Genomic DNA, 16,497 nt, shown 5'->3' on the forward strand with positions numbered 1-16,497 from the left:
TTCAAATGAATAAAATTCATGAAGCAAGACACTTCGATATTGTTTTTAAATAAAGAAAATATTAAGCACAAATTAAGGTTTGAACTTAGAACCTTTCATTTAGCAGCCACATACTTTAACCATTACGCTAACGCAGCTCGCAAATAAGTAGAACTCCCGGAGGACTTTAACATGTCATGCAAAATACTAACAAACACTGTTGGTATGACAATGAAGTACGTTTTGTCGAAGTACAATAGGAAATTGCGAAAAAGCGGTTAGTCAGAATGATACAAACACCTTTCCTTGCTATCTCCTGAATTAGGAGGCTTATTGCTTGTTTGATTTAATTAATTAATAGAATATGAAGCAATTGGTATAAAGAATGCTTTTTCCAAACTTTCTATAAAAGAAAGTCTGCTATGAAGACATTACTTTTGTTCAGTTATTTTATTTATGACTGAACGTTTCTAAAAATGAAGACAATCGTCCGTGCTCTGCATTGCAGTCGAGCTCTGGCAACGTCGCTCTCTGTTCATTGGCTGACTGTGCTTTGTGACGTCAGATGCGCAGAACGAACCTAAACTCGGCCGTCGTCGTAAATGACGCGCACTTAAGGCGTTGCTTGCTACAGCTTACCCCTCGCTCCCCGAACGGCCCAGTATATGGCGCTACCGCGCGCTGTGCTCAGACAAGCGGAAAGGTGACCCATCCTGGCGGCGGTAACATCGCTGCTGCACACGGCTCGATCTTATTAGTTATTTTCTTGGACATTCATTCAAATCATAATCAATACATCGTTAGAAATTGTGGAAACTTTAGAAGAAATCTACATCTACATCTACATGACTACACTGCAATTCACATTTAAGTGCTTGGCAGAGGGTTCATCGAACCACAATCATACTATCTCTCTACTATTCCACTCCCGAACAGCGAGCGGGAAAAACGAACACCTAAAACTTTCTGTTCCAGCTCTGATTTCTCTTATTTTATTTTGATGATCATTCCTACCTATGTAGGTTGGGCTCAACAAAATATTTTCGTATTCGGAAGAGAAAGTTGGTGACTGAAATTTCGTAAAAAGGTCTCGCCGCGACGAAAAACGTCTATGCTGTAATGACTTCCATCCCAACTCGTGTATCATATCTGCCACACTCTCTCCCCTATAACGTGATAATACAAAACGAGCTGCCCTTTTTTGCACCCTTTCGATGTCCTCCGTCAGTTCCACCTGGTAAGGATCCCACACCGCGCAGCAATATTCTAACAGAGGACGAACGAGTGTAGTGTAAGCTGTCTCTTTAGTGGACTTGTTGCATCTTCTAAGTGTCCTGCCAATGAAACGCAACCTTTGGCTCGCCTTCCCGACAATATTATCCATGTGGTCCTTCCAACTGAAGTTGTTCGTAATTTTAACACCCAGGTACTTAGTTGAATTGACAGCCTTGAGAATTGTACTATTTATCGAGTAATCGAATTCCAACGGATTTCTTTTGGAACTCATGTGGATCATCTCACACTTTTCGTTATTTAGCGTCAACTGCCACCTGACACACCATACAGCAATCTTTTCTAAATCGCTTTGCAACTGATACTGGTCTTCGGATGACCTTACTAGACGGTAAATTACAGCATCATCTGCGAACAATCTAAGAGAACTGCTCAGATTGTCACCCAGGTCATTTATATAGATCAGGAACAGCAGAGGTCCCAGGACACTTCCCTGGGGAACACCTGATATCACTTCAGTTTTACTCGACGATTTGCCGTCTATTACTACGAACTGCGACCTTCCTGACAGGAAATCACGAATCCAGTCGCACAACTGAGACGATACCCCATAGCTCCGCAGCTTGATTAGAAGTCGCTTATGAGGAACGGTGTCAAAAGCTTTCCGGAAATCTAGAAATACGGAATCAACTTGAGATCCCCTGTCGATAGCGGCCATTACTTCGTGCGAGTAAAGAGCTAGCTGCGTTGCACATGAGCGATGTTTTCTGAAGCCATGCTGATTACGTGTCAATAGATCGTTCCCTTCGAGGTAATTCATAATGTTTCAATACAGTATATGCTCCAAAACCCTACTGCAAACCGACGTCAATGATATAGGTCTGTAGTTAAATGGATTACTCCTACTACCCTTCTTGAACACTGGTGCGACCTGCGCAATTTTCCAATCTGTAGGTACAGATCTATCGGTGAGCGAGCGGTTGTATATGAGTGATAAGTAGGGAGCTATAGTATCAGCGTAATCTGAAAGGAACCTAATCGGTATACAATCTGGACCTGAAGACTTGCCCGTATGAAGCGATTTGAGTTGCTTCGCAACCCCTAAGGTATCTACTTCTAAGAAACTCATGCTAGCAGATGTTCGTGTTTCAAATTCTGGAATATTCCATTCGTCTTCCCTGGTGAAGGAATTTCGGAAAACTGCGTTCAAGAACTCCGCTTTAGCGGCACAGTCGTCGATAACAGTACCATCGACACTGCGCAGCGAAGGTATTGACTGCGTCTTGCCGCTTGTGTACTTTACATACGACCAGAATTTCTTCTGATTTTCTACCAAATTTCGAGACAATGTTTCGTTGTGGAACCTATTAAAGGCATCTCGCATCGAAGTACGTGCCAAATTTCGCGCGTCTGTAAATTTTAGCCCATCTTCGGTATTTCGCGTTCTTCTGAACTTCGCATGCTTTTTCCGTTGCCTCTGCAACAGCGTTCGGACCTTTTTTGTGTACCACGGGGGAAATAACTCTGTCGATTCCGTGAATTGCGGCTCGAACGACGATTCAATAACTGCAGTTCAATGTAACGCTCTTACGCCACCTTACTGGACGAACGTGCATGCCCGCTTGGTACCACTCCACTGGTAAACGTCAGACGTAACGTCTTGCTACATCGATAACCTTCCCATCAGCCACGTACTGTCTTCAGCGGAGTGCATATTTCATTAGATGGCTGTAGGAAGGTGCCAGATCCGGCCTGCAGGGTGGACGAGGAATAACATGCCAATGAAGTTTTGTGAGATATCGGATGTGCAGACTTGTGTGAGGTATTGCTTTCTCACAGAGAGGTTCGTTTGCATTTTTGTGGCGACGAACACGTTGGAGACGTTTCTTCAATTTCCAAAGGGTAGCACAACACACTTCAGAGTTGATCGTTGGACCATGTGGGCGGACCATCAAATAGAGTGCAAAACACTGTCGCATGGCCTTAAGCCGCCGGCACACGGACCGTGCATCCGAACGTTGAGCGTGCCGAGTTTCTGACGTCATGGCGTGGAATAGCACGTTCGGGAGTCTTTCCGAACGTGCAGAGCAATATCTGGCATGTCAGATGTTCTGAGCGTGCGCCTGAGCGTTGACCAATGAGATGGCACAACGCCACATACGTCACAAGCACGCCATCTTCCTTCAGTACAGAGTTTTGAGACGCCATATTGGCATTAATTTCAAGCCTACATCTATGTATGGCATTCCGAGCACCAGAAAATTGAGAATCACTGCGAACCCCGTTGTTAACTGTGTGATTCGTTCCAATAAAATAATGAGACACATCATATTCGTGTCAAAAGAATTATTGTAACTTGCGTATAATGAGAGTAGGCTATTTGAAGGCAGCAACACAGTGGAGATCGACCCAAAATGAATTGTTCTTGGAACAATTTATTATAATTACCTTTCCGTTAGTAACATATCTACGATTACGGTTTTTACGAAGCAGTAAGATACTATGATCTGCAACAAAAATGTTAGAAGTTGGTTTAGCGTATGCCGCCATGGTAGCTCAGCGTGTTTGGACAGAGGGTTAGCACCCCTCTACAATAAAAAAAAAAAAATGAGTGGCTCAAGAATAAACTTCAACGGGCGTCAGGGGACGTCCGCCACGAACAATTACAACGAACTATAATGAACAAAATGAGATTACAAAAAAAAAAAAAAAAAAAAAAAAAAAAAAAAACGTAATGAGCAGAGCCTCTGTCCGGTATAGAGTCCTGTCACAATTACATTTTTTTCCTAACATTCGCGTTTTTATTGCGTTCTGATACTTTATTATTAGTTTAATATAAGTATAGACTATAATATTTGATGTTATGTAAACACAAGTTCACCTTTTTTTGAGGGGTGACTTTGTTCGATTGGCTTGATCTACAAGACACCTTGCGCTACTTGTGTAAAGCTATTTTGCTCCTTTCTCTTTTACGCTTCGTAGTTCACGCGTTGCAAAGATTCTGCTACTGGGTAGGAACAGTGATCAAGTAAGATTGACGTTGGGGTTTTACTAAAATGTGGGAATGATGAAGTAATGTTTATCTTATGCGGAGAAGTATTCAAATTTGTACCGCACTGTTTGTAATGGAACTATTATATGTCTCTGTCATTACTGATTGGACGTGGTACTTTCCCTTTCGTGGACGATGGAGGAAATATGCGTTTTAATAGAGCTAACGTGGGAATTTTACGCGCGCCCGTTGAGTAAACAGCGTGGTATACGAACTAGAAGCATCCCTCAACTGTCGCTGGAGTGCGTTGCGATCGCATATACTCAGTTGTGGCCCACGTACCGTGTGCACAAGTCGCATCGTTCCTGAGCGTTCAGCAGCACGCTGAACTTGGCTCGCTCAACGTTAACGTTCGACAGCACGGTCCGTGTGGCGACGGCTTTAGGAACTGAGGGTGCGGCTCTGAACTTTCTCTTCGGAGTAGAGGTGGTGTGGCGCCACTCAATGGACTGCTGCTTTGTTTCCGGTTCGAAGTGATCAACCCATGTTTTATGGCCTGTGACAGCGTACGACAAAAAGTTGTCACAATTAGTCTGGTAACGCGCAAGCAACTCCACACAGATGGTCCTTCATTGCTGTCTTCTGTATGGCGGTGTGGAACCCAGCGGGTCCACACTTTTAAGTATCCCAGCGGGTGTACGAAAGTGTGTGAGCACTACCGACAGAGACGTCCAGTTGTGCAGCAAGATCATTGATTGTGATCCGTCGATAACCTCGATTGAGTGTGGTCACAGAACTGCAGAAACGCCTTAACAAATCTGTATTTGCAATTCGAGTGTTAGCAGACACTGGCGACATAAAAATGAAAAAGCTTGCATACTTTGCCTGCTTTCATTCCATAATGTCATATGGTATAACATTTTGGGTTAACTCTTCAAGTCAAACAAAAGTTTTCAGAGTCCGAAAGCGTGGAATACGTATTATTTGTGGAGTAAATTCACGGACGTCCTGTAGAAACCTCTTCAAAGAACTGGGTATACTAACTATTGCCTCTCAGTATATTTACTCCTTAATGAAATTTGTCCTAAATAATATATCTCTTTTTCCAGCAAACAGCTCAGTCCATACATACAATACCAGGAACAAAAATGATTTGCACAAGGACTTAAAAGCACTTACTTTAGTTCAAAAAGGGGTCCACTACTCAGGAACACTCATCTTCAATAATTTTCCAGCAAACGTAAAAAAATTTAGTTACAAATCAAGATCAGTTTAAAAGGAGCCTGAAAGACTTACTAGTGGCCAACTCCTTCTACTCCATTGAGGAATTTTTTAATAGAAACAAATGATGTATATATTCATCCTATTAGTATTGTTATTTCAGCTTAAAAAAATTGACATGTTTCACATCCACGAGCATCTCGTCAGCACGGATCTATGGAACGAAAAACTAATCTAATCTAATCTAATCTTATCACATGTTCCAACATTACTGGAGTCACAACTTTGTGCGGCCGACCGACTCGCGGGGGATCGGACACGTTTGCGCGACGTTCAGACGATGATGACAGACACATCGTCCAGCGACTCACCGTGCTTTTGTTCACTGGCAGGTCTCCGTAGAAATTCTTCAAGCGCCTATGAATATCTGCGATGCTCTGGTGTTCCGCCAACAGGAACTCAGTGGCAGCTCTCTGCTTAGAAGACACCTCTGTTACAGAGCCCATTTTGACGGAGGCATATAGCACCGTCTCCTGCCGGAACTACAGGGGTTGAAGCGGGAATATTCCACGATGTCCCACCATAAATTCCACCGAAACTGGCCGAGAAAAGAATGTGTTGCGTTACTTATTGAAGTTCCTCGTAGTTGATTCCAGGTTCCACGAACTGGGCACGATGAGTCTGTGCGTTATCGTCTGGGAAGGCGAACACATCGCCGAAATGACGACTGTACGTCTGGACAGTAGGTTGGTGGACCCTGTAACTGTTCTGCGCAGCCCTCAAATTACCCTCGACAGCGATGAGACGCTCCAGGCATTTGTATGTGATGCCAGCCTAACCTAAAAAATTACTCATCTACTTGTGACTGCATGCTTAAGATGTGAAATTAAATATTGTCATGTATGTACTTAAATGCCATATTTTAATTAAGACTTTTATTTTTTTACAGAACGAGTATTACCACGAATCGTTGCAAGTGAATACGTGGATACTGATGGTAAGTTCAAAAATGGTTCCTTGCCATTATTACTCTATACTTAGCCAATAGAGACCAAGTGCCTCTTATACCAAGGTATTCAGAAACCATCCCTGAAAAGCCTCCGGACTACTATTGGTGGATTTCAATGTCGCTCTTTATACTACGCAAGGCACTGCACACTCCGTGGCGGAAGTTTACTGAAAATATTAACGATGTTCTATCCCTTTCGTATTGTGCGAGGGAAAAGTTGCCGTCTATATGTTTGTGGCCACGCGCTAACCTCATGTACCTTTTGTTCACGGTCCGTATCCGATAAATGCAGTGGTGGTAGCTACATTGCTGCACAGTGTTCAAATGGTTCAAAAGGCTCTGAGCACTATGGGACTTAACATCTGAGTTCATCAGTGCCCTAGAACTTAGAACTATTTAGACCTAACTAACCTAAGGACATCACACACATCCATGCCCGAGGCAGCATTCGAACCTGCGACCGTAGCGGTCGCGCGGTTCCAGACAAGCACCTAGAACCGCTCGGCCACTCTGGCCGACTGATGGTAAGTGTACCATAGTGTTATGCCTATAAGTTTCAGTTCACGAAATTCATTATTCCGAAGGGACTTCAAGAAGACCACTGCATGACGAGAGTGTCAGAAACGAGTACATGTTCTGTGTTTCACGCTGTCACAGTTCTACTGTGGTACGGGTAACAGATGCACCACTGTTTTGGAATGAAATGGTGCAGCAACTGGAAACGTACGTCAAAGTTGAAGTGTGGAGGGTAGTACGATTATTTTGGGATAAACATCTAAATTGCACATAGATTAACCTTAAAATTCTGGCAGAATTAATTTAGTTTTATTTTTACGCGATCAAGCCCAACACAGTGGTCGCTGCTACAGGTTTCCTTCTGCATTGTCTTCTACACATCGCTACCACCCGCCAACCGCCCACATCAGTCGCAGGTATTCATAGAGGCCATACCGCGACCTTTTCCTTGGTCTTCCTGGGATTCTCCTGCGTGTGGGGATGAAATCCAAACGCTTCCGTGGCCAATTGTATCTTTCCATCCGAGCCACATGTCCAGGCCACTCTAGTCACTTGCATCTTATGACTTCTGTATACTGGCATCTCGGTACAGTTACTCTAGTTCATAGTTGTGTCTGATTCTCCATTCATACTGTTTGTGTCGAACAGTGGACCGACGATCTTCCGCAGCAATTTCTCACTCAACTATGAGAAGTATTGGCAGTTTATTGGACTCCACTGAAGCAGCCCAGGACTGTAGAACACTTATGAACAGAATTGGGTCGTGATAATGTGATGAGTTCGCGAGAATAGGCAGTTGGCAGCTTACAGTTAGTCATATATCATCAAAAGGCAAGGTATTTCATTGGCACTTACTTGACTAAACAGGTATGAGATAATTTTAAAATAAGGGCAGCCACAACTACCGTAATTATACACAGCTGACTGATCATTCATATAGTATAACACAGAATTTTACAGACAGTTGCCATAACTTTTAAAACACACAACTGAATTAAAAGCACAACAGGTCACAATACCTGCATTTACTGAAGTCAATTAGAGACACACACAACCGGTTTCGCAACTTTTAAGTTGCATCTTCTGCTGTACATCTGTGCAAAATTTTTTATTAATTAATGCTGTGCCAATGGGGAAATGAAGTTATCTGAGATACTTTCAAACTGCACAGTGAATAGATTTAAATAAGGAAGAAAGTATTATGCATCTGCTTAGGAAACCAGCTGTGGATCACATTCCCTCAATAAGGAAGGGGTCTGTTCGTATACAATAAGATCTGTGATTTCATGCCGGAAGATGGTTGCTTACAATGCTATGTCGTTTGCTATTGCGAGCTGTTACAGAATAACTGTTGGCGTAGCTAGGAAAAGTTCTCATCCTTCGTCGTCATCAATGATAAATGTACAGTCTACAATAAAGAAGGAATGGAATACCCCCTATAAGGAAGGGGTCTGTTCGTATATAATAAGTAAGATCTGTGATTCCATACCGGAAGATGGTTAGTTACAGTGATATGTCGTATGGTATAGCGAGCTTTTACAGAACGCCAGAGAGTAAGAGTTGGTGTAGCTAGGCAAAGTTCTCAGCCTTCTTCGTCATAAATGATAAATGTACAGTCTATAAAAACCCAGGATTGGAATTGGTAAAGAGAAACTGATGGTGGCTAAAAACAGTGTAGTAACTAAAACAAAACGGAGATGGGGACATTCTACTGCAACGTCAAACAACTGACGAAAACGGAACAGACCTGTGTTAAAATTACGTTGAACTGTCATCGCTTGACCGATTTCAACACCATGCTGAGGGCTTATGTTAGGCCTCGGACGGGGTGCCTCGTAAATGTTATCAGAGAAATTGTTGGGTCTGGAGTGATTGAAGAATAAAAAATAGGTAAAGTTCATTATGGAAACTAACCAAATTAATATATGAAAATACACTGAACAAAATTACAGTACTGGCCATTAAAACTGCTACACCACGAAAATGACTTGCTACAGACGCGAAATTCAACCGACAGGAAGAAGATGCTGTGATATGCAAATGATTAGCTTTTCAGAGCATTGACACAAGGCTGGCGCCGGTGGCGACACCTACAACGTGCTAGCATGACGAAAGTTTCCAACCGATTCCTCACACACAAACAGCAGTTGACGGCGTTGCCTGGTGAAACGTTGTTGTGATGCTTCGTGTAGGGAAGAGAAATGCGTACCATCACGTCTCCGACTTTGATAAAGGTCGGATGGTAGCGTATCGCGATTGCGGTTTACCGTATCGCGACATTGCTGCTCGCGATGTTCGAGATCCAATGACTGTTAGCAGAATATGGAATCGGTGGGTTCAGGAGGGTAATACGGAACGCCGTGCTGGATCCCAACGGCCTCGTATCACTAGCAGTCGAGATGACAGGCATCTTATCCGCATGGATGTAACGGATCATGCAGCCACGTCTCGATCCCTGAGTCATCAGATGGGGACGTATGCAAGACAACAACCATCTGCACGAACACCAACTGAAAACGTCTTGTCAATGGTGGCCGAGCAACTGGCTCGTCACAATACACCAGTCAGTAGTCTTGATGAACTGTGGTATCGTGTTGAAGCTGCATTGGCAGCTGTACCTGTACATGCCACCCAAGCTCTGTTTGACGCAATGCCCAGCCCTATCAAGGCCTTTATTACGGCCAGAGGTGATTTCTCAGAATCTCTGCACCCAAATTGCATGAAAATGTAATCACATGTCAGTTTTAGCATGACATATTTGTCCAATGAATACCCGTTTATCACTTGCATTTCTTCTTGGTGTAGCAATTTTAATGGCCAGTAGTGTATTACTAAAACCTTTTGGGGGCCATCAGTGAAGCAAAGGAAGAAGATTATGCTGAGGGTCAGATTTACCTGAAGACGACAGGGTTATGTGTGTGTGTCACCAGCACAATAGTAATCGTAACGGATGACAACACAAGCTACGAGGGGTCCACATGATGTTGCCGGGGTGTGTGCAGTGACCACCAGCTTGCACAGTGCTTTGTTGATAACTCGGGTCCATGGCTTTGTGGGAGCTGCTCCTCACTTGCACCCTACCGTCGGCTATTAGCAACTGAAATCGGGATTCACATGACGACGCCACGGTCTACCAGTCGTCTAGAGTCCAATGTATGTGGTCAGGAGTCCAGGAGAGGCGCTGCAGACGATGTCGTGCTGTTATCAAGGACTCTCGCACTGGTCGTATGCTGTCGTAGCCCATTAACACCAAATTTTACCGCACTGTCCTAACTGATACGTTCGTCGTACGACCCACATTGATTTCTTGCTTGTCTCTTAGCACTGACGACACTACAAAAACGCCACTGCTCTCGGTCGTTAAGCGAACGCCGTCGGGCGCTGCGTTGTCCGTGATGGCAGGTAATGTCTGTAATTTAGTAATCTCGGCACACTCTTGACACTGTTGATATCGGGTTGTTGAATTTCCCAACGATTACCGAAATGGTATGTCCCACGTGTCTACCTCCAATTACCATTCCGCGTTCGTAGTCCGCCAATTTCCGTCGTGCGGCCATAATCACATCGGAAACCATTTCACACTAATCACCTGACTATAAACGACGGCTCCGTCAGTGCCGTGCCATTTATGCCTGGTGTAAACGACACTACCTCCATCTGTAGGCGTGCATATCGCTACCACGTCACTTTGATCACTTCAGTCTACATTGTGCACTATAATTTATTGGTTTTAAAAAGCTTTTTCTCGTAAAATTAAGACTAAATTTCAGGGACCAAGCAGTAATTACAAATATCAGAGCATTGCGTCTTATTTACAGTTCACATTTTGCTTTAAAAATTAATATTGGTGAGCTCTAACAGGATCAAGTCCAACATAAGCAAACGTATCTAGATAAGATATTCACTACCGCAATGCCGTTACGCTGGTTCAGCGTACATCACTTTCAGGGACACCCGAACAGTAGTTACGCCGACCGAGTTCATTCGTCACTCATCTATTATAATTGCATTGTTTCTGGTAGTCATGTCAACGCGTTAGGTGGAGCAAAACAAAATGTCCAGATACTCTGTGACCAAAATGGTACTGAAACAGAGGATGACAGACTAAGGGCCGAAATACTAAGTGTCTTCTTCCAAAGCTGTTTCACAGAGGAAGACAGCACTGTAGCTCACTCTCTAGATTGTCGCACAGATGACAAAATGGTAGATATCGAAATAGAGGACAGAGGGATAGAGAAACAATTAAAATCGCTCAAAAGATGAAAGGCCGCTGGACCTGATGGGATACCAGTTCGATTTTACACAGAGTACGCGAAGGAACTTACCCCCCTTCTTGCAGCGGTGTACCGTAGGTCTCTAGAAGAGCGTAGCGTTCCAAAGGATTGGAAAAGGGCACAGGTCATCCCCGTTTTCAAGGAGGGACGTCGAACAGATGTGCAGAACTATAGACCTATATCTCTAACGTCGATCAGTTGTAGAATTTTGGAACACGTATTATGTTCGAGTATAATGACTTTTTTGGACACTAGAAATCTACTCTGTAGGAATCAGCATGGGTTTCGAAAAAGACAATCGTATGAAACCCAGCTCGCGCTATTCGTCCACGAGACTCAGAGGTCCATAGACACGGGTTCCCAGGTAGATGCCGTGTTTCTTGACTTCCGAAAGGCGTTCGGTACAGTTCCCAACAGTCGTTTAATGAACAACGTAAGAGAACATGGACTATCAGACCAATTGTGTGATTGAATTGAAGAGTTCCTTGATAACAGAACGCACCATGTTATTCTCAATGGAGAGAAGTCTTCCGAAATAAGAGTGATTTAAGGTGTGCCGCAGGGGAGTGTCATAGGACCGTTGCTATTCACAATATACATAAATGACCTTGTGGATAACATCGGAAGTTCACTGAGGCTTTTTGCGGATGATGCTGTGGTATATCGAGAGGTTGTAACCATGGGAAATTGTACTGAAATGCAGGAGGATCTGCAACGAATTGACGCATGGTGCAGGGAATGGCAATTGAAACTCATATGTAATGTGCTGCGAATACATAGAAAGAAAGATCCTTTATAATTTAGCTACAATATAACAGGTCATCAACTGGAAGCAGTTAATTCCATAAATTATCTGGGAGTACGCATTAGGAGTGATTTAAAATGGAATAAGCATATAAAGTTGATCGTCGGTAAAGCAGATGCCAGACTGAGATTCATTGGAAGAACCCTAAGGAAATAAATCCGAAAACAAAGGAAGTAGGTCACAGGACACTTGTTCGCCCACTGCTTGAGTTTTGCCTACTATTGTGTGATCCGTACCAGATAGGGTTCATAGAACAGATAGAGAAGATCCAACAGAGAGCAGCGCGCTTCGTTACAGCAGCATTTAGTAATTGCGAAAGCGTTACGGAGATGACAGATAAACTCCAGTGGAAGACTCTGCAGGAGAGACGCTCAGCTCCTCGGTGCGGGCTTTTGTTGAAGTTTCTAGAACATTCCTTCACCGAGGAGTCAAGCAGTATACTGCTCCCTCTTACGTATATCTCGCGAAGAGACGACGAGGATAAAATCAGAGAGATTAGAGCCCACACAGAGGCATACCGACAATCTTCCTTTCCTGGAACAATACGAGACTGGAATAGAAGGGAGAACCGATAGAGGTACTCAAGGTACCCTCCGCTACACACCGTCAGGTGGCTTGCGGGGTATGGAGTAGATGTAGATGTTAACTGCACATATTCTCTCGATATTGTCCACCGTTAACCAGTAAGATTCTGTTATCAAATTGTGGTATTATTAGTTGGGCAAACACCTAGGATTATACATATGGCTTCACTTGTGGTTAAACTGAAGGCTCCGTTCACCCCTTTTCATAATCACCGTAAGATTATTCCGCATAAAGCATAACAAAGCTGATGGGCCGATATGCCTTCTCTGAACAGATCAGCCAACTAGAACAGGGGCCTCCAAACTACGGCCCGCGGGCCGAAACTAGCCCGCGAGAGCCGGCAAACCGTCCCGCGTTATCTGGCCGGACATCCCCGGTATCCGGCCCGCCAGATATTTGAGGTGGTACCAATACTGCCAACAACTGAGTTTCGAGGCCTATCGCGACCAGTACACCGCGACATTGTCGGAGCTCTATCATAACAAAGCGGAAGATCATGGTTAAACACAATAAACAGACAGACCATTCTCCATGCGATAGGAAAAAAAGAACGGTTAACAGACTAGTTTGTCGAAAACATTTTGCATTTTATTCTACTCACGAGTCTGGTGTAAGTCTTTCAAATGGATACCACTTCGGCGACTATCCTTAGTAATCAATCATTATGGAAGATGCTCCTTAAGCGAGTTTCACTTTCTTTTGATTACGTTGTAAAATACATATGGCAAGTAAATCGTTCAAAATATTTTTATTTAAAGGCAATTTAAAGAAAATACTATAGCTGGTGTACATAATGATATTGGATATTTTAGTTGTAATTGATGTATAAAAGTAACTGTCATTGATTTATATCTTGAAAACTCACAGTGTTAGAGTATTCATGTAAAGCAATTTAACATCTTAGTGATAATTAGTGACTTTAATGTAGCTGTAGCTTTCCTTTCATAATTACCTCCAGTTGTAGATCAAGTCCACTGGTACAGATAATCATTGGCGACTTAAAATGCTCATCACTTAATTTTGATCTGTAAATACCTTTTGCATGTTTCATTTTTGAGAAAGTTATTTCACACAAATAAGTAGTGCCAAAAGCGGAAAAAAAGCCACGGGCAAATTTGGAAACTGTGGATGGAAGATACCTGTAAAATTCCAGTAATGTTGACTTTGAATGTTTTTCTTTAAAACAGTTGCTACATTGCAAATCAGTAATTTCAAACTGAAGTTCTGCGGGTAACGCTTCTACAGTCCTGGAAATTGAAATAAGAATACCGTGAATTGATTGTCCCAGGAAGGGGAAACTTTATTGACACATTCCTGGGGTCAGATACATCACATGATCACACTGACAGAACCACAGGCACATAGACACAGGCAACAGAGCATGCACAATGTCGGCACTAGTACAGTGTATATCCACCTTTCGCAGCAATGCAGGCTGCTATTATCCCATGGAGACGATCGTAGAGATGCTGGATGTAGTCCTGTGGAACGGCTTGCCATGCCATTTCCACCTGGCGCCTCAGTTGGACCAGCGTTCGTGCTGGACGTGCAAACCGCGTGAGACACCGCTTCATCCAGTCCCAAACATGCTCAATGGGGGACAGATCCGGAGATCTTGCTGGCCAGGGTAGTTGACTTACACTTTCTAGAGCACGTTGGGTGGCACGGGATACATGCGGACGTGCATTGTCATGTTGGAACAGCAAGTTCCCTTGCCGGTCTAGGAATGGTAGAACGATGGGTTCGATGACGGTTTGGATGTACCGTGCACTATTCAGTGTCCCCTTGACGATCACCAGAGGTGTATGGCCAGTGTAGGAGATCGCTCCCCACACCATGATGCCGGGTGTTGGCCCTGTGTGCCTCGGTCATATGCAGTCCTGATTGTGGCGCTCACCTGCACGGCGCCAAACACGCATACGACCATCATTGGCACCAAGGCAGAAGCGACTCTCATCGCTGAAGACGACACGTCTCCATTCGTCCCTCCATTCACACCTGTCGCGACACCACTGGAGGCGGGCTGCACGATGTTGGGGCGTGAGCGGAAGACGGCCTAACGGTGTGCGGGACCGTAGCCCAGCTTCATGGAGACGGTTGCGAATGGTCCTCGCTGATACCCCAGGAGTAACAGTGTCCCTAATTTGCTGGGAAGTGGCGGTGCGGTCCCCTACGGCACTGCGTAGGATCCTACGGTCTTGGCGTGCATCCGTGCGTCGCTGCGGTCCGGTCCCAGGTCGACGGGCACGTGCACCTTCCGCCGACCACTGGCGACAACATCGATGTACTGTGGAGACCTCACGCCCCACGTGTTGAGCAATTCAGCGGTACGTCCACCCGGCCTCCCGCATGCCCACTATACGCCCTCGCTCAAAGTCCGTCAACTGCACATACGGTTCACGTCCACGCTGTCGCGGCATGCTACCAGTGTTAAAGACTGCGATGGAGCTCCGTATGCCACGGCAAACTGGCTGACACTGATGGCGGCGGTGCACAAATGCTGTGCAGCTAGCGCCATTCGACGGCCAACACCGCGGTTCCTGGTGTGTCCGCTGTGCCGTGCGTGTGATCATTGCTTGTACAGCCCTCTCTCAGTGTCCGGAGCAAGTATGGTGGGTCTGACACACCGGTGTCAATGTGTTCATTTTTCCATTTGCAGGAGTGTATATCGACGTCAAAGGGATTTTGAAATATCTTGATATCGCTTGAATTAGCATCTATATCTGAAAAACGTGATTCAAAATTAATTTTTAAAGCCCCCAAAACTTCAATTAGGAAAGTTACAGGAAACAAAATCTCAGTTTGCTGACTGAATGTTTTGCATGTATTAAAATGCGTGATGCATATTTTGTTCACCTGAGACTGAAACAAATCTCTCTTTTGTCGAAAGGACTTAACATGCGTGTATAAATCAAGCAGAGGCTGGTTTTCAATTTAGCAATTTTAAATTAAGGTCATTCATATGTTTGGTTAAGTCTGTATAAAACATAACCACTAACCGTTCCGTAACTAAGCCAGAAGGCGATTCCTTTCGTTCAAAAAAATTTCAGTTACTGTTCGGAGTTCAAAAAAACGGGTCAGAACTTTACCGCAGCTAAGCCAGCGCACTGCAGTATAATATGGCAAGTCCCTTTCCTCAAGATCTTCAAGAAACTTGCGGAACTGGCGATGACTGAGTACATGGGAGCTGATATATTTAACAATTGAAATAACTGGCTTTAAAACTTCTGACATATCTAAATGCTTTCCACACAAAGACTGTTGGTGAATAATACAATGCACTACTAATGGTTTTGAGCCACCGTCATTTTCTACGGCCATAGAAAGGAGAGCAACAACACCTTTATTTTTCCCACTGGGTAGATCTTGGCTCTTATGACTTCGTGGACGAATCAACATGGCCCGCGGGCTAAAAAGTTTGGAGACTCCTGAACTAGAAGATCGCATTGCCCTCTTAGCAATGGGGATATTTTTAATCAGTGTTGACCGTTTGTGCTTTACGATCATTATGTGATTTCCAATTTCGATTCTTTTAATTCCGCAGCATATATTTACTTAATTAAACTTCTTCCAGGAGCACATGTTTCGCAGGATAGATTCTGGGAAGTTTGGTACGTAGGAGACGATGTACTGTTGGAAGTACATCTGTGAGGATGTACATCTGGTCAGATGTGCTTGGGTAGCTCAGTCGATAGAATACTTGCCTACCAAAGGCAAAGGTCCCGAGTTCGAGTCTCTGTCCAGCACACCGGTTTAATCTGCCAGGAAGATTCATATCAGTGCACGCTCCGCAGCAGAGTGAGAATTTCATTCTGGAGAATTAAATTTATTTGCACGCTTTATTATTATCCTTACCTTATTAAGCCTCCGAACCTTATCAAGC

At 44.1% G+C, this 16,497-nt stretch overlaps 1 protein-coding gene across 1 annotated transcript in view; it reads left to right on the forward strand.

Moving 5' to 3' along the window:
* Positions 1–16,497, forward strand: part of LOC126272467 (neuronal acetylcholine receptor subunit alpha-10-like) — a 172,503-nt gene that overhangs the window by 59,861 nt on the left and 96,145 nt on the right. Inside the window, exon 3 of the mRNA XM_049975345.1 lies at positions 6,375–6,422. Coding sequence (XP_049831302.1) covers positions 6,375–6,422 — 48 coding nt within the window. The remainder of the gene's footprint in view (positions 1–6,374; positions 6,423–16,497) is intronic.

The sequence above is a fragment of the Schistocerca gregaria genome, chromosome 5 (genome assembly GCF_023897955.1).
Source record: "Schistocerca gregaria isolate iqSchGreg1 chromosome 5, iqSchGreg1.2, whole genome shotgun sequence".
In the NCBI taxonomy this organism is placed as follows: Eukaryota; Metazoa; Arthropoda; class Insecta; order Orthoptera; family Acrididae; genus Schistocerca; species Schistocerca gregaria.